The following is a 19,499-nucleotide window of genomic DNA, read 5'->3' as shown; positions in this document are numbered from 1 at the left end:
ATTCGTGGGACAGTAATTCGTAAGATATCACATTGATGTATGAGGATACATTGATGTGTATGTGCAGTGAAGTGTTTCGTTTCACATACTGGCATCCTCTGTCCTGGTCTTGGCTGAGGCCGGGCTAGGCTCTCCCAGGCCTACAGTGTTGCGGGCAACCACCCTAAACTCGTACTCCACCCAGGCGTTCAGACCCACCACCGTTGCTGTCAACATGTTACCGTTGACCACCTCTGGCACTGCAAAGCAGAAATGAGTTCTTTAGAAAATCAGATTGTTACACAACTGGACTTGAATTGGATGATAAATACATTAAAACCCACATAAAGAATCTGGAAAATTTTACAAGGGGCAGGAGGAGTGTTTGATGGTACCTGTGTCAACAGCCTGCCAGCCCACAGTAAAGGGCGTCCTGGCCTGGATGATGTAGCCAGTGATGGGGCTGCCGTTGTCCCTTCCAGGTGTCCAGGAAAGCTGGGCCGTGCTGTCTGTGATCTCCTCCACTGCTACCTTGTCCGGAGGACCTGGTGGACCTAAATCAATCAGACAATGAGGAGGGTGAACCTGAGGTGATCACCCATTCTAAGAGGCCTCCCCTCATCAAAGTCATTAAGACTTGTGCACCGTGTTTCATATCAAGGCCACTGTGCTCCCTCCAATTAAGGGCTACAACCTTGGTGTGTGCATTAAGGGACTTTTCATTCACCGCATGTGTGATGTGCAGGGCTGCGAAGTGATTACTGAACATGGGATTACCAGCTGTGGAAAGAGACAGTGGATGGGATCATTTATGAGGAAAGAAAAGAGGGGCTAGATGGGAGTAGACACTAGTGAGAAGAATAAAAGTAGAGTAAATACAGAGAGAGGAAAAGAGAGGCGAGAGTGTATGACTGTTACACTGGCTTTACCATGTTGCTGTTGTTTGCTGTGCTGCTCAATTATTTAAATGCTTTCCATGATATTTTGCCGATGTGTAAATGAGCCAATTATAGTCATTTTCTGTGATAAACATTGCCTTCTCAAAGCACCTGGGACCGCTATTACAGTTTGTTAAGGGCATGAATACCAATGTAAATCACTGGAGATAAGCCCGCACAGTGAGCCAGATACACACAGTACATATCAACAAAGCCAGTCACACATGCCAGCGTGAGTGTCAGTGTGTGCCATTTTTAAAATTTCAGTAACACATATATAATGTAAACAGAAGCTGACACAACTCTGACTGAGGCAGAATCCATCTTTGCATTGGTGCGTTGTGTATTTACAGGAAGCTTCAAGGATTTTTTTTTGTCATACTTCTTTCTCTTTGAATACAGATGCTTCGGTGCCACATTACTTACTGTAAATATACTGGGGTATTCATGCACTAGAAAATGTAAACAAGCTCTTGAAATGAATTGGCTCTCTTACCTTTGACAACCAAGATGGCAGAGGTGGACAGACTCTCCACGTCAGTGTCAATAACGCAGACATATTTTCCTCCATGATTCAGCTGGATGTTACGAATCATCAGATCTCCTGATATAGTCTACAAGGGAATATGATAGTTGAAAAAATAAGGCTAAGTAAGAGATGCAGTGTTATTTCATCACTCAGCTTTTGGCTCTAGGATGTTTGAAACATTTATAATGCTTTGCACAATCACATCGTCTCCAGGCCACTGATTTTTGCATCTCTTCAAACACCAACAACAGACATGGCAGATGTACTCTGCACAAATAATGCTTTTGGCTGTCCTTCAGGCAGTACCCAACCAGCCCCCCAACCCCCTATAAACAGCTACCAGCTATACACAGGACACACAAAACAAACATAGTCGAGTTAATTGGCAAAACAATCCTAATTATTCTGTAATTACATAAGCTCAAGCAAGATATGAGTATAACTCCCAGTGTAAAGAGCAAATATAATTTTACACAAGCTGGATGCATGTGGTGGCCATGAGGGAACACAGCAAAACATCACAACAAATATTGTTAACTTTCTCATCTGTACAAGGACAATTGTATTATTTGGGGCTGCATGAAGGAGCATTTTTAAGGATAAGGCTGGTATTTAAAAAAAATATTTTTCTTATTGTCAACAAACCTCATGAAAAACAAAACACAACAATGCACTTGTTCGTTTCTAAATTCTTAACATCTTCCCTACCATGTTTGTGTTATTCAGCTCCAAGGCCATCGGTTACTTGTGAAGATGTAAGTATATTAAAAAAAACAAAGACAAAAAACAAACAATGTCTGTAGTCTCTTCTTTAAAAAAAAAAGTTGAATATTGTCCTATAACAGTTGGGCACTTAAGTTTTTAGCAAACAATAAAGGAATAAATGGCTAGTTTGGGAGGAAACAGTTTATGCTGTGAAAATACACATTTGGTTCTGTCATGTGTACATTACTTCAATCGTAATGAAGGAATAGGTTATCCTGTATACTTATTTAATAGTTTTTGGAGCTCAACAGCACTGAGGAATAAGCTATATCAGACTTTGATTACAAAACCATACTTGTTTTGACCCCTCTACACAGTGCAATTTTGGGTTGTCCCACAGAAAAGTTGCAGAGACATGTGGGTTGTCAATCCAAAGTGGTGGTCCTAAATTCCACTGTGAGACGCGTCCACTCATGGCTTATTATGGCTAACATTAGCGTTAGAGCACATATCAGACAGATTCAGACATACATGTTCGAGCCTCAGTCAGACCCAGACTCAGACGAGGAGTCTGTTGTGAGTCAAAATCGGCGACTAACACGTTTCAGAATGTATAAATATAGCTAGTATCTTTTATTTATTTATTTATGTTGTTTGTTAGTTTGATAGCTTGTAGGCTAACTTAAGCGGCCAAAACAGCGTTAATATTTACTACAATAAGGTTGTTTGTCAAAGCATCCTCATATGACGGTTTATATGATATCCTACAAAATTGCACACACTAGGCTACGTCCTTAAAGGGAAATTTCGGTTTATTTCAACCTGTCTCCTATCGTCCTGAATTTGTTTCAAGTGACTAGTGACATAAAAATAATAGTTAGCATGTTAGCCGTTAGCCTAGATACAGCCGGGGCGCAGAGTAGTGTCAGACCTGTTAAAACGTAAGTGAACGGGCATACTTCAAGTGCAAAGTTAGTCCACTAAACAAGCTTTTTTTCCACAAAGACCACCTCATATCGTTAGGATACATGTCAGAGAACATATAGAAAACGACATGTAAACGTGTTGTCTTACCTTACCGGTGTGGTGCCATGTTTGTTTACCATTTAGCTCTGCTTTTCAAAGCACGGACGAAATATCGCAAGAACAAGCAGCAACAGCTGGAAGGCAGAACCGGACAGTAGCCTGAAAAGTTCCTTCATTTATTTTATGAAAGATTTATAGAATAATGGCTGACTTTTTGCCAGACTTTGACTTTGTGGAGGAGGAATTTGATTTTGCAGAGTTTGATGGCCGCCCTTTTTTATTTGAGCCAGAATACACTGATGAAGAGCTTCGTGAAATTGAAGAACAGAGGAGGAGAGAGAGAGAGAGAGAGAGGCGCAATAGGTAGAGGACAAGAGAGGAGGAATGGCTGCTGCAAGGCTGCGTAGCTCTGGAGATTGGTGGTGTACTTGTGAATGCTGTGCCCCAGTGCCCACAGAAGAGGAATGCCTCTGTTGCAAGGAATGGGACCGGTTGCAGCCTTATTTTCAAGGTCTGGATGTGACCAAGGATGAGACACCTCCACCTGGAGTAACGTTAGTATCCAGCTGGGCTTTATCTAGAGCTCACGAGATATATTTCGGCCGCGCTTTGGAAAGCAGAGCTAAAGGGGTAAACAAACATGGCACCACACCGGTAAGGTAAGACAACACATTTACATGTTTTCTATATGTTCTCTGACATTTATCCTAACAATATGAGGCGGTCTTTGTGGAAAAAAAGCTGAAGGTTGCCCGTTCACTTATGTTTTAACAGGTCTGACACTACTATGTAGTTAGCTGTATCTAGGCTAACAGCTAACATGTTAACTATTATTTTTATGTCACTAGTCACTTGAAATAAATTTAGGACGACAGGAGACAGGTTGAAATAAACCGAAATTTCCCTTTAAGGTAAAGTTACGTACTTAATGTAAAGTTACAGAGTTTAAGGTTAGGATTGCAAACGTGGTTGAATGTCTTTAGGTTTAGGCAAGTAAAGTTGCTGTGGTTGGTTTAGGATAAGAAAAATGGTGAGGACGTACCTTAAAATATCTCAAAGTTCACACAGTTCCGGACACCGTTCTCGAAGGAGAAAGTTCTGGGGGAAAGTCCTATGTTTTGTTACCCATCCACCACCCCCACCTGCCTCCTAACTCAGAAGCGGGTCCGTCTTTACTTCTGTCAGGGCATTTGTCACGAGATCCTAGCCTTCTAAAATAAGGCTTGTGCACCCATTACTGGCTCATCATTACTTAGGATATGTATGAATTTGGAGCATTGCTTTTCAAAGGAAAATGTAGGAACAGTGCATGAGAACAGTCTATTTTGGTGGATAGAGGAGGAAAAATTCAGGTTCTAGTATACATTCAAAACATTTTAGAGGAGTGAACAGATATCACTCCCTTCAGTACAGGAATGTAAAAACAAACAAAAACATGTTTGTGAGTGAAAGGGGCCTTGAAATGATACAGAATACATCAGTCAACATGACACTGTAAGTGCCCATATACATATAAAGTAGATACCACACTGACACATATACGCTAAGTGTTGTTTTATTCAAATAAAGTTTTTTAAAGTATGCACTATAGCTTGTACTTTCAAAACATGAGATATCATAACATTACAATTCATCAGGCATTTATCCCAGAGTCTGGCATGGTAAAAAATTTGTATTATAGTGTAATTCTAGACCATCTTGCATAGTGTGACATGCGCTGTGCCTTTAATATCGCTGTTATCGCACAGTGTAAAGAGGCATCTGGTAGGATCAGTACATTGTTGGTTTTGGTTTTCTGGTGTGTTTCATTGACAAAAGCAAAAATATAAACTATAGCAAGCCTCATCCTTTAAAATGACAAAATGTATGCTATGGTAAAAAGTCATTTACAGTGTTGTAACAGCACATTTTATCCAGACACCATCATTCTGCTCTCATTTTGACTGTGCGTGGGAATCCACCTTCTGAAAGTCACCTCTTGAAGTGCTCTGTCACAAAGCATGTCAGCTTGTGAAAAGCAGTGTGTTGCTTTAGAAACGAGTCACCTGGGGGCGAGCCAGGTAAGACTTGCTACAGTCATAACAGATTTCATCACACCCGGCGGCTAGTGATCATAGCTCCTCTCTGCAGCAAACTGGGCAGGGATGCCTGTGGATCTCCACCTAAAGCACCTGACAAAGCAGAGCCGAGCCGAATGGCACTTCTATGCGGCCACGGGCTAAAGAGAGTACCTCTCCTGCTCTTTCTTCTCTCTTTTACCTCTTCCTTTCATCTCCTGTCCTTTTGCCTGACAGTTTTTACGCATGGCTCTGCCATGCCTGATTCCCTCTCTAATGTCAGCCGCCACCTGGCCAACCTGAGAGCTTGTGCTCTAAAGCAAGGCATATTGCCTTGGCAGGAAGAAGTGATGAGGCAGATTTGCTTTAATTATGTTAATTAATTCATCAGAAGCTGTTGAGCAGGGGGCTGGTAATCTCTCTGGACAGGGGAAACAGATTCTGTGAAAACTATATCTCATTATATTCCTATGCACAGTTCAATGTCATTAGTAATTGCCATTTGCATTCATGAAGATGTGATTTTGGCATGTCCACAACACTGTGAGGGCATTCAGAAATAATGTCAACCTCTTAACATGTGAACGGCAGTGATCAGACTGCTGACCCTGGATGATAAATGGAACTATAAAAAGCAAAAAGCGTGTGTGAGGTAATTTCATCCTGACAAGCACTGAACAATTGACTTTGCCTTTCATCAAAAGGAACAAATATTCAACAAAGAGTCGTCACTTATTATTATATCAGGGCATAAGGATTTCAAATGGACATTTACTTGTGCCATGCCTGCCCTTGGTGAATGCCAGCCGGCTCATTACTTAATTATTTCGGGGCTCAAGATTCACAAATAGGTATGCAAATTCAATTATGGCGGAGAGAGATGATAAGAAAATGTTCTCCCTTGAGGTAAGAGAACTAGAAGTTGAAGGGATGAAAAGTATAAAGACTTTATTAATGAAGACCCTCTCTTTATGACTGAAATGGCATTTCACCAATATGTCTTTAGAAGTGTAACACATGGCAGCTCACACAGCCAATTCAAAAGGTAAGGATCCCGATTACTGACCCGACAATGCCATTCATTGAGGCTTTAACAGCTTATCAATGACAGAATGTAACTGATATATTTCTATCTTTTTGATATTCCATCCGCCACTGACCACTGTGAAACTTTCAAATGGGAAAGTGTTGGCACTAATGTCTCCGCTTGGGTATTATTGGTATCTAAGAAGACCTCAGCAGGGCAGTGGAGCATACCCTTGCACATCACACAGTATGTCCCAATTAATCCGAGAATAGCCAGAATGTAGCTGAGTTTAATGCTTGAGATGACTCACCCCGCCCACTCTTTCGAAATGATCGCTGTCTCGCTGGAAGTCGATGAGCTGCCCGTTGAATGCCCACGAGAAAGAAACATCCAGAGCTGGATCGCAGGCAATCTGGCAGGGTAACACGATACTCTCGCCAACAATAATCTCCATGTTAGTAGGCCTCATGGTGATCCTGGTGGGCTCTGGCCAGACAACAGACGACAGCGTACGCATGTTAATATTGCTGCCGCGGGAACCTTTAACACCATCGTGACCCCAGCAACTGCCATCTCACTTCAATTCATGCCTAAATCAAGTCACCGACACTAAATTACCCATGGATGTGTTCTTTTCCTGATTTTAATAAGCACTTAAATTCCAAGCCTGTCCATTAGCAACATTTAATGACATCTCAGGTTTGCACTTTATGTTCTGGGATCCATTTGGATGAAAATGTTTGAAACAGGATTACAGAGCTGGGAGCACATTCCCCACTGGTGGCTGTGGTGGATTGGAGGCCTCAGAGTGTGTTGAGGAAAGGTCACAATAATTAAATTCTATGACATTAAATGGTTCAGCTGTCAGTGTATGAGAAGAATAGAAGCTAATGAGAAAAATAGGTCAGGTGGCTACACACACAACAGATTAAACTGGAGGAGTACATGTACGTGTTATGTCACTGCATTCATAAATAATGACCTTTAACTAAATCAAGGATAATGTTATGTTGCTTATTTAACTGCTGTTTTGCATAATATATACCAGCCATATTAATTCCATAATAACCCTGGTTGTTAACATTATACATCCAATATAACTTGGTTATAAATGAATATAAATGAGGGTATTCTCAAGCCATAGATTGACGAGAAATGGTTGACCTTTATTTTGGAAGAACTGAAAGGAAGTTGACCATTTGCTAACTCCCCCTTGGCAACCATAACTAGGCACAGCAAGCCTGGGAAAGCTTTGGATTTCTTCACATCCTGAAGCTAAGGAGTCTCAGTTAATACATTTCAATACTGGGGCTCACTGTCTCTACCCTGAACTACAGAAATAATTCTGTTTTTATTTTTTTTCCCCCCAGTGTCTTCTATATGTTAACCGCTACCTTTTTAGCTATATTGTCAGGTTTAGCCTTTAGCATTTTTTGAGCGCTGAATTAGAATTATATAATTTATGTAGCCAATCAAATTCATTTTTTTTTTTTTTTTTTTTAAAGATATTTTTTGGGCATTTTTTTAGCCTTTAATTGATAGGATAGTGAAGTGTGAAAGGGGGAGAGAGAGAGAGGGAGTGACATGCAGCAAAGGGTCACAGGCTGGAGTCGAACCCGGGCCGCTGCGGCAACAGCCTTGTACATGGGGCGCCTGCTCTACCACTAAGCCACCGACGCCCCATCAAATTCATTCTTAAGGGAAAAGTTTGGTAAAGTTTTACAAATATGCACTTGGAAATTTAAAGCTACCACCAGCAGCCAGCTAACTTTAGGTTAGCACAAAGATACAGAACAGGGGAAATAGCTAGCCTGACTCCAACAATAAGAACAGATCTGCTTTTCACAGGTGATCATGCGTTGGACTATGTCTTAGTTGGGACCCATTTCCTGGCATACCAATGGCCAGAATAAATGTTACGTTACGTTAAAACTTTACTTTTTTTTAATGTTTTGACAACACTGGTTAATGTGTGGTTAGGCTTAAGCGCAAAAATCACTTGGTTATAGTTAGGACAAGATCATGTTTTGGCTTAAAATACCCTCAATCCCTGCTGGAAACGCAGCGAAAGGTCACTAAAAACCGCTTGGTGGAAACGCAGCGATGACTTACTAAAAAATTTGTTTTGATGTTTGTTACAATGCTAACATTTATTCTGCAGCTTGGCAGGCACCTTACCTAAGGTTCACACCATCCATTATCCCTTCCACCTTCCGATGACAAAGTTAGCTTATTTACGTCACTTTAGAAACATTGATGATACGTAAAAAAACATACAAATGTAACACATTAATATACAATGTCAACATTTTCTTCTGGCGACTGGGCTGTTCCTTGCAACCAGCAGGGAATCCAAGAAGTCAGTGACCAGTCATAGAGATAGTTTGGCACATAATGCCTCTGAGAAATAGCTATCATATTAAACAAACAAGATATCATGTTTTAATGCGTGAGCTCCATGGACGCTGGTAACATAGATTATATTAGTGTTGGACAGAGCCAGGCTAGCTGTTTCCACATTTCCAGTCATTGTGCTAACAGAAGTTAGCTGGCTGCAGGCAGCTGTGTTCTCAAGATATCAAACTTTTCAAAAAGACTCTTGTGTAAGTTTATCATTTTCCTCAGCTAGAAAACATTAAGAAGTCAGCTAGAGAAAAAGTTTTAAACCAACTCATAGACTCTACGATAGTAAGCGAGCTAGCAACAGCTAATAAAATCTACTGACGAAAGTTGTCATTTCAGCTGTCAGCGGTTTCCCGTTAGAAATGAGAAGCTGCTTTTGTTTTCTGTTTGAAATTAAGAACCAATTGTTTCAAAAGTTTCCATGAATTCTGAGAGGCAAATCTACCATCATTATCAGTGTAAACTTACTCGAATGGAAAGCACAACATAAGCACACCAAAATAACATGGGGGGTAGGGTCTAGCGAAGGATCAGTTGTTCATGGAGAAGACCAGGACTCACCAGTGATGAGCAGTCTCCCAGTTGTGCTTGCTGTCCCAAACTGATTCTTGGCGACGCATGTGTAGCTGGCTGCATCCCGCCTGGTTACATTGGCAATCTTTAACGTCCCATTGGGAAGCAAAGTAATCCTGAGGGAAGCAGAACAGCTTTTTACTGTACTGACTAAGGTGGCGAGTGTACAGTTAGACTGAAGTGCTGAGCTTTGTACTGCACCTGCATTATATTGTGCAAATATTCACCCTCTTCACATGTGATAGTTTTATTTTAGTCATAATGTAGTAAACCTACTGTACAGTGTTTCTACCAAACTCTACTCTTGTCAAAATGGAAAAGCCTCAAAGGCACTTTGACCCTCGTGGTACTTTAAAGCTCCCCAGTAAAGCCCAGAAAAATGAAATTCTTCGCGGTAGGTTAGCAGCAGGCGGGCTGACCCATCACCATGACTCAGCAGGAGGCTAAACTCTGGGACACATTACTAAATGAACACATCTTTTACAAACAGCAACACTGAATAACTCAATGAATAAATAAAATGTGCTTTACAGGTTTTATGTTGCTGAGGTCAGGGAGGAAAGTATCACGCTGGGAACCCAATATATCTCTGTGAGCTAAAGAGATGATAGAATACATACAGTATAAAAGCACAATCTTGCCTTGAAAAATAGTCCACTGCAATGTTTATAATAATCAGCAGTGTGCTTTAGACTGTTCATCAAAAAACTAAAGGAAGAAAACATATCTGTTGAATGAAGTTGGATTGAATTAGAATAAATACCATGTATTGTATTGTCATTATTTACTGCATAATAACAATAAATATAATAGCAATTTAATGTTTTGTTTGGAAATAGCCACCCTTGGGGGGTGACCAGAATTTGGTTAACATTAGATTTACTTTTGGGGTGGGTGGGATGGGTGGGGGTGTTACTCTGGGAACTGCCCATTGGGCTGACAGCCCATTGGTCCGACATCCCATTGTTCCAACCATATTAAACCCATTGTTTCGAAGTCCGTTCCGAAATCATCATGATGCCCTGTGGTTAAGGTCTGGTTAGATTTAGGCACAAAAACCACTTGGTTAGGCTTTGCCTCAAGCCTTTCCAAGCTGACCCAGAGCCGGTCGCGGCGCACCATCAATGCAGAAATACGCCCGCCGGGAGCCGTTCAGCACCGCGGACCGCCGGACTAATGGGATGTCGGACCAATGGGTTGTCGGACCAATGACATGGACCCGTTACTCTCAGATTCTGGCATATCAAAGGGTTGCTTTTCCTGCAAGACTCCATAACACTTACTAAGAAGCAGCTAGCCCACTAATGCTAATGCTAAATGCTCAAACAAACAAGTCATTGAACTGACTCTGTGATGTCAACTTTACTGCAGCATCTATCTAAACTTTGCTAACATTCGCCCCCATATAGCCTACTACTGGTCATACCAGACCAAATAGCTTTTGTGAGAGGAAAAACATATTTTTTTCTATCCCAAATGTTATAGTCTTGTTTTAAATTACACATACACACAAAAACAACCACTTTTTTTTACACTTACATTGTGTGGATCTATTTTTTATTTTATTTGCCAAAGTTTTGGACAAAGATATAGGCTTTTGAGAGCTCTGCCTCTGTCCCCAGTGCAATGAAGGTGGAGAGAATTGTGTTTGTGGAGCTCAACGAATTGAAAAAATTCATACTAGTTGAGAAAAAAAAAAAAAATCAACAGCAATGTTTCTTTCCAGAAACAATGTCTGGATAAATCACAGACTTCACTGTTGTTATTGCAGCTACTTTCTACCAAAGAAATAGTTCCGGTAAAAACATTGGACAGTGTGTTCTTTAGATTGTTCAGGATAACAGAGACAAATGCAGAGATGGGTGAAAGCTGAGTAAAATAAGCTAAAACCATCTGCATGCTTAGAAACCACAAGGAAAATATGCAATGTGAAAATATGTTTTTCATAATTTAGGTGAAACCAACTTTAACAGATTAGTATTTAGCCACAAAACGGGAACATGATTCATGTTTCTAAACACTGCTCCAATCTACAGCATGACTGCACATATGAAAAAGCACTTCCCATCCAGTGTCTGCTTAAATCCAGCGTTGTGCACCTTGAAAGACTATGTGGGCTTCACATACAGTGTGCTAAATGTCAGTCAGCTTGGGAATTTTACCAATTTTCTGCAGCTATAGATGCAGCTTCCCATCTGGAGCCAACTAAGGAGCCTCAGTGCTGTTTTGACAAGATGCTTTGCTCGTATTGTTCACTTTCAGACCTCCTTTTGAATAAGCAACATGGGAGTGATTCAAAGAGTACAAAGTTAGGCATTACTTCAGTGCACTGTGTTTCAGTTGTTCTTTTTCAGTCTGTCCTGCGTGTGTGTGTGTGCTACGAATTCTCAACACACGTGCGCTGCCTTGCACCGTGGTTTAGTCACCGCTTTTCTTCTCTCCCTGATGATGAAAAGTCTGAGGATGGATTGCTCAAATGTGTCATTTCTTGCCTCTGATTTTCTTTTGGATATCTCCCGTTTTAATTGGCCCTTTAGTATTGTGTGAAATATTCTCAGTAGCTGAAATTCAGCTACTGGTGTATTCAATAAGATATCAGACAGAGGAGGACAACAAACAAAATTAAGAACCACTTCATGCTGCTTAAAGTGGTGCCCAAAGTTGCTCGTTGTCTGTATTGCGTCTGTGTGTGGAGTCTCCAGTCTAGTGGGATGTCTGTGCTGTAAAATGTGCAATGAGGCTCTTGTCTTGCAGCTTCGGTGATTGCATGAATCAAACTGTATTGTATGTCATGATTAAATAAGCACTTTGGATAATTACAGGTGCAACAGCTTCAGTTTTACTTCCACTGTGTAAGAGCAGATAGACTTTAACTTTAGCAGCGACTCCATTTGCTAATCTTTTATGTTCTTAAACATTTCATGCATGCAGTGTTGATACGGCCAGCTGGCATCTTCATCCCTTATACCAAGCTATTTGCACATGAGGGTGCACGCAGTATATTAGCCATGTGCAATTTTCCTGGTGGGTGCCCTGCTCTCATTCTCCTCATTAGCCTTTCCTTCTATGCATCTGCACAAATCCCAAATACACTATTCAAACAAGTTGGCTTGCAGTGAATGTGAATAAAAGCTGCTAAGAATATGCACTTGGACTTTTATCCTACCTTTCGGTTCTCTGCAGGATCTCATTCCCTTTCTTCCACAGGCTAATTGCTGGGGGCGAGGCCTGAGGCTTGCATTCAAGAGTGACTTCGCTGCCTGAGCGAGCTTTTAGCAAGGCCCTTAATGGACTTTTGGAGAAACTGGGAGCTGAAGCTGTGTGTTGAAGAGCAGAGAAATGCGTGAGATTAAAAAATACAGGCAAGCTGTACCTTTGCAGATCAGCCGTGCCGATTTGAGATCGACTCTCCTTCAGCTTTCAGTGAGAGCAGCTCAAAAATCTCAGCATGGACTCAGCAACAATGCCTAATAGGCTCAAGGCTATGGACCTACCTGCTACCCCACCCTTCAACCACACACACATAATCTCATCAAGCTTCAACCCTACGTGGTTTTCAGCTCTTGTCCAACACCCATCATTACATTTTGTCAGCCATCATTTGGACCCCCTAGTGTCATCACATGCATCGAGACAGAATTGGATTTCTCATGGAACTCGTCAGATGGAAGTCATCAAAGCATTGCAAATAAATCAATACCCCATCTACATGAGAGAGCATGCACAATGCCACAAAGCAATGTGTTTGTAGTATCCAAATCAATATGATGAAACAACCGAAAGTAAAATGAGACACTACATCAGATTCATATTTTTGCTGGCAGAGCCCATAGTGACATCAAATGAGTCTGCAGACTGATTGCTGAGGAGAGCTAAAGCAGGCTGCTGGTTTTTATCTTAGGAGATGATCAAACGCACAGACAGATAAGCAGGATAAAAGCAGAGGGAGGGATGCAATCTTACCTAACACCATTAGTTGGGCACTGGAATAAATAATGCCATGTTTGTTTTCAGCCACACACTGATACATCCCAGAATCTGACAGGTTTAACGCCGCTATAGAGAGGGCCCCGTTTTCGATTTGTACCCGGCCCTGAGGAGGAAAGAGAAACAGTTCTGCATATCCATTGCAAGGCCAGCCTATTATGTCCAAAAGCACAGCAGCAATTACTGGTGCACCATGAAGGGAGGACAGCAGGAGAGGAGAAAGAGGGGGAAAAATAAGCTTAAAGAACCTTGTGGCATAATATGTATGTTCATCTTAGAATGGGTGAACAGATGAGGAGGCAGTAGTGAAAACTGCCAACCTGCATCTTAGATATACGGGGAAGAAGCAATGTTGACGACAACACCAGCAGCATATTAAAAAGTCATTTATTTTCTGGGGTTGTTGAGATGGAAAAACTAGGATAACAGTTTGGATGATGACTTGGAGTGATTTTTAACCCAATGAGGTAATCTGCAGGGGGAGTGGCTTTTAACAGTGCTATCTTAATTATAGACACATACAGAAAGCTGGAGCTTACTAAAATAGATATATAGTGAAGTACAAAGTCACCTTACCACATAAACACAGCTAACCTTCATTGTGAACCAATTCTAACTCTGTAGCATGTTTCTACAGATTATTACTTGTACAGTTTTGCACTTTTTTGCTTCATTTGCTGATTTAAAGGGGTACTCCACAGATTTGACACATATTGGTATGTTTCTGAAGAAGCTCTGTACTATATTTTGAGAGCATTAATATAGCAGCAAACATGTATTTGCTATGTAAAGATAAAGCTGAATAATGGCATCTTGGGCAGATAATGTAATCATGCTACCCCTGTGTACGTGCAATCCGAGCTTCACCGACAGTCCTAGCACTTTTGCATGTTAGTGCACTGGCAAGCCAATCCCAGCCACTCTGTGCCATGCCCATACAGCTGTTACCACTGATATCAGGACAGTGTTGCTGTTGAAGCATAGCCCCAACCCCCCAGTTCGCATCTGGTGAACATTGGTACCTTTATTAGCACTGTTGTTAGCGCTGTTTGAACTGTTAGCACCGTTAGCTGCAAGTGCTGGCATAGCCTTCATTTTGAGAACCTTATGCAGACAACCTCTGAATCATAGATATCTCCGAATATTGTATAGAGCTACTTAAAGAGTGAAAACAGTCATGCAATGTTTTCAGCAGGTCTAAAGCAAGACTTTTTCAGTACCCCAAGTTTTTTTTTTGTTGGTAACAGTGTGTTACAAGGTTAAAACAGAAAGCAAATTTTCACCTTATGTCATTTGCGTTAATTTGGCTGCTGGTTTATTGGTGTTTAATCGCCCAAAACAACTGTACTGTAGTTAGCTGGAAGCTAGCTAGCACCGTACAAACTGACCGTGCGTGTTGAATAATGGGGAGTGTCTGACTGAACTTAAAACTTACCAGAAACATTAGGGGTCTTAGTCATTTTCCTCTTGTGTCTTTTTTCACTCTTGTCTCTGTACATTACATAGGCCTGGGATTTATGCAAAAATTTTGCTCAGTTGAAACATTTTCTACTTTGCCAAATGCTAGGTGAATTTGCCTCCAGTTGTACCTCTTTATGGACCGTGTGTGCAATGTTGCATAAATTCACCTTGCATTCTGTCTGAACACACCGTTTACACTGTGCCCTAACTTACCATCTGTATCTAGACACCTTATCTAGATAAGTAAAAAACACATGCTGGGTTGGTATAAATGCACTCAGATCAGAATGCAAATAGATCCTCACCGCATGACCATTTTGAGGTAAAAAATATCCACCCAGGAAGTTAACGGGTCTTCAAACTCCACCTCTTCCTGCTAGTGTCAGCAAGCAAAGCAAAAGCTGCAAGTAGCTAGCAAGAATGGATGTATGAAGAGCCCTGGATACAGCAATGGAGGTAGAGTGCAGCTTATTCCTATTAAAGTTGCTCAGCGGCACATAAAGTAAAGCCACAAAAGTTTGACCTTTGTGGTTTAAAGTTACCCGCATCTCCCGCATCATTGAGCCCATAGACCAACACATCGGGGACTTCCGCCAGCTGACTTGGCTATTTCTGGTTTAACCCTCTGATATCTTGAATTATGATAAAATGATTAAATCTTGCAGTTTTTCTAGACTGTGGGAATTGTTGTGAGGGAGTCATTTTGCAGGCGTTGTGACATGAAAAACATGTATCCACTGATTTAAAGACATCTCTTTCCCAGTGCACTTCCTGGGGCCTGCAAGCAAGTGTTCCCGTGCAAAAGGTGAACTTTTACTGATAACAGATCACAATGTGGGGAGAACTGAGAAAAAGTGAACTCTTATTTAGCAAAGTATAAATGTAAAGGCCTGTTGAGCAGATGCCATTATCCACATAATATAGGTAGCATGCTGATGTGAGGTGTAAATGGGCCCTACAAGTCAGGATACCTCTGCCTTGTTTCTAAATCTGTCTGCAACATAATGAAAGCACAGTGCAAAATCCCAGGAGTACCCCTTGAATTTCAAGAACAGCAGTTCTACCTAACAAGTGGAAAACGGATGAGAGGTTGATTCTAGTCATGAAAAGCCAGTTCTGATACAGAATATGCATTTATCCTGAATATATGTTCGCAATTAATCTTTAAAACAGCTTCTGATTCAGAGTAACTAATGAACAGATCTATCAGACTGTCCAGGTGGATTGTATGGAAACATTCATTATGTTATGCCACACATTTGAAGGGGTTTCCCTTCAATTTGTCATTTGTGTGACACTAAGAAGTCTAACAAAGTATCCCCATACCTCAGCCATTACTTGCTCCCCATTCTTCAGCCAGCTGTAAGACGGTTTAGGCTTTCCATTGGCCTTACAGTCCCACAAGAGGTTTTCCTCGATGGACAGAGCTGTGTCCGTCATTGTCTGGAGCCAGTGAGGTTTAGCTTGGAATAAATGAGAGGATTACCTTTTTCAAACATGTGTTTTAATTATAGAGGCAGTGGATTAGTAAAGAGTGGTATAAGAAATCATAAAGCCTTTAAAGCAGCCTTGCCTTAAATCATCAAAGTTTAAAGTGGATTATCAGCATAATGAGGAGTACAGGCTAGTAAACAGATTTGAACAATGACTAGAAATTTGGAGCCTCTGCAATAATATTAACATTTTGCTTTTCAAGCCTGGATCCATAGCCTGTGCTGCAATTTCATGGTAACATTATGCCACACACGTTGTAGACAAATAGGTTTTCTGTCAAACAAATGAGATTAAAGCTGCCGGTCACATGCATATTTCCTGTAAAATTCAGACACATATTCATTCCCACATTCCCCTGCTTCAATGTGAAATGGTTCACTAACCGTGGAATGAAATACGACCCCGTGCAGCATTTTTGCCTCGCCGATTCTCTGCCATACATTCGTATGTCCCCGCGTCCTCCTGCTGGAAATTAGGGATTTCAAGGACAGCGTTTGAATTCTTCATTTTCACTTTGCTGGGGAAAGGGATGCCGCTGGTTCTCCTCCAGCTTATATCTGGGACAGGGCTGCAAAAGACGAACAAAAAAGTTCCCATGATGGCAACTGTCAGTCGTGCTGATCAAAGTGTGATTAAGCACGGAAGAAAAGTAGTTGAAGCCAAAGCCTTGTGAGTTATTGCTCCCTACAAATCAAACTGTGATTGCTCTGATTTCAGAAGCTCTTAAAAGAACTTTGATTTCTGCTCCCTTGTCTTTTCATGCTGCAGCCCTTGCTCTCCTATGGATTGATGAATCTGAGAATGAGTAATGTTACACTTGTGCATCCTTAAATCATCCTGAGTAGCACTAATTCATGCACGAATGAGCCTACAGCTTATGTCCCAGACACACAGACACATACACACACACATTGAGGCTGACTTACTTTCCCAGAGCGAAGCATTCCAGTTTCACCACTGATTCCTTCGCGGCTGGAACTGAATCAGGGAAATGAACTTCTATTTTGGGTTCATATTCACCCATTACTCCTACAAAAGGGAGACAATCGATGACAAGCTTTTTACATCAATGATTAACAGCACACATTATACATGTGTTGGATCAAAGAGAGAGCAGTAACACAGTGAGACAGCGAACAAGAAAGTCTTTATGCATACAGAGCAAAAGTGACCAGTGAAGGGCTGGTAAAGACGAGACAAAATCAGAGGTGGCTTATAAAAGATTCAGAGAACACATCAGGGAAAAGACTTGCTTAGTAGAGATTTATCACCTGTGGCAATGTGACTTCATTTATGACTTTATTTATATTCACATCACTGGAACGGGTCAAAGACTCCTTTGCAGAGATAGTAGTATGCCCTTTACCATTACCAAGTACAACCCCACAGTCTGGCAGCAGGAGCTGATTTGGGGTCCTGTGCATGTTTTCAGATTAAAGGTCACTACAGACTTTAAAAAGCTGTGATAAGTGTTAGTGTCTCACACCCAGCGTGGAAAACATACAGAATATGGAGCTGCATCTCCTTCAACACACAGTGCACAGCCTGATCATCTCAGTGTTTAGTTAGTAATGATCTGTGACATTTTCCTGTATAGAATCCTCAACACTAATTCAAATTCAATAACTCTAATCTGAAAGATTTGACAGTTTTGCATTTTGTACTTCAAACTGACGGTCTGATTGGAATAATGGCTGAAAAGATACGCACATATCTAAAGGACTACAAACACTGTTCTACATTCTAAAAAAGGCACCCATTGAAATCAATGGCTTCAGTAAGAGTTGACAAATTATTTACTGATGCTACATTGATTAGTTATAAGCCTATAATAACAACAATAGCTGGGTTGCCCTTTTGTGAAAATTCCATTTGGCTGGAGTATTGTATAATAAAGCAATTAAAATTGTTGCCAACCCACTGATACTGTAAAATGGTTTATGGAGTTCTCATTTTGTAATAAGCCATCAAATCAGTATCTGTTCAATATGGAGACCATCTTGCGATGGGATCACTCCTGCTACAATACAGTAATCAACAACTTAAAAATAAATAAAGTCCAGGGGCATAAAGTGGGGGAGCAATAGCCCCTTCCCTACTTCCTATCCACGACTTTCAGTGTTCTTGCTTGGACCACAACCATCTTCAAGCTCTGCCTTTTTGATCTCAACTACACACCTGTAAAGTTTCATCACTGCATCTTGCACGGATTCGATGACTGCATTGACAAAATCTATCCACAGATAGACAGATAAACACTTGGCATAATACTCAAAATGGCTTCTGTGGTAGTTCCTTCCACAATTGGTGTCACTGGGACTGCATTATTCCATGATGACACACATACAGACTCACAAGATGAAAACCATTCTGGCCATTTAAGACATTGTCAGGGCTGGTAATATGTCATCAGTAAACAGATTTGGGTCCAGAAAATATCATGCCAATGGAGGATAAACACCAGCCTTATCAGTTCTTATCGATGGTTTATAGCTGTGATACTTTTCTAAGTGTTTATATTACCCCAGTGTAAGAAAAGAAAAACACAACAAAAATGATTTCGTGATTTGCAGATCAAAAGACTTTGAGGTTCAAATTGGTCTGTATTCGGTTGAAAAGTTGTTGTTTTCAGAACAACTTTTTTAATGAGTTTGTGTGTGTATGTGGTCTTACCATCTTGTTGATATATAGTAAATGGAAGGAAATGCTATTCGGCAGGTTGACACTTCTGATATTCAGAGATGTGAAGCAGTGACTCCTGCCAGCATGTTACGTTAAAGTTAAAGATAGCTCAAGCAGCTTAAGTGCAGAGCTGTCAACAGTGTCATTAGGTGTCACCAGTCAGATATCAAATCATTGTCAGGTGTAAATTACAAACACTTTTTCATTAGGACATAACCTGGCTAACTACTCTATGTAGCTTCTAGCAATGAATTTAACACATTTGTAAAATGTCATAGTCATATTAGGAATTCAGTAAATAATGCCAAATAATCACTTATGCCCACGTTAAGGCCAAGACACACAAGCTGACATCCAAGAACTAGTATATCCCATATCACCACTCTGTCAGTAGACTTTTATGTCTAAATATGACATGCTAGCTAGCGTACTGCATTTGTTGTTACCATTCCTGGATGGCGGGTTAATCTACGCTTGGTGCATGCACTGTGTCATTTGAAAATACACTTCCTTTTTCACAGGAAATGTAATTTCTGCTCAACAGATGCATATGATCTTTTATAAAATAAACTTACAGTGGTGATACAACACCTCCTTTTAATGTTTATTTTCCTATGCAACAAAAGCACGTGGTTAGG

The 19,499-nt window shown here is 40.8% G+C and overlaps 1 protein-coding gene across 2 annotated transcripts in view; it reads right to left on the bottom strand.

The window, feature by feature from the left end:
- Positions 1-19,499, bottom strand: part of cntn3b (contactin 3b) — a 159,395-nt gene that overhangs the window by 15,520 nt on the left and 124,376 nt on the right. For both annotated transcript variants that reach the window (XM_049573078.1, XM_049573070.1), the window contains exons 7-16: positions 17,106-17,208; positions 16,563-16,747; positions 16,012-16,148; positions 13,201-13,330; positions 12,404-12,554; positions 9,226-9,353; positions 6,572-6,747; positions 1,414-1,531; positions 375-533; positions 90-239 (exon numbers count right to left, since the gene is read on the bottom strand). In XM_049573078.1, coding sequence (XP_049429035.1) covers positions 90-239; positions 375-533; positions 1,414-1,531; positions 6,572-6,747; positions 9,226-9,353; positions 12,404-12,554; positions 13,201-13,330; positions 16,012-16,148; positions 16,563-16,747; positions 17,106-17,208 — 1,437 coding nt within the window. The remainder of the gene's footprint in view (positions 1-89; positions 240-374; positions 534-1,413; positions 1,532-6,571; positions 6,748-9,225; positions 9,354-12,403; positions 12,555-13,200; positions 13,331-16,011; positions 16,149-16,562; positions 16,748-17,105; positions 17,209-19,499) is intronic.

Source organism: Epinephelus fuscoguttatus, linkage group LG1, assembly GCF_011397635.1.
Source record: "Epinephelus fuscoguttatus linkage group LG1, E.fuscoguttatus.final_Chr_v1".
Classification (NCBI taxonomy): domain Eukaryota; kingdom Metazoa; phylum Chordata; class Actinopteri; order Perciformes; family Serranidae; genus Epinephelus; species Epinephelus fuscoguttatus.
This window is presented reverse-complemented; position numbering and strand designations above follow the sequence as displayed.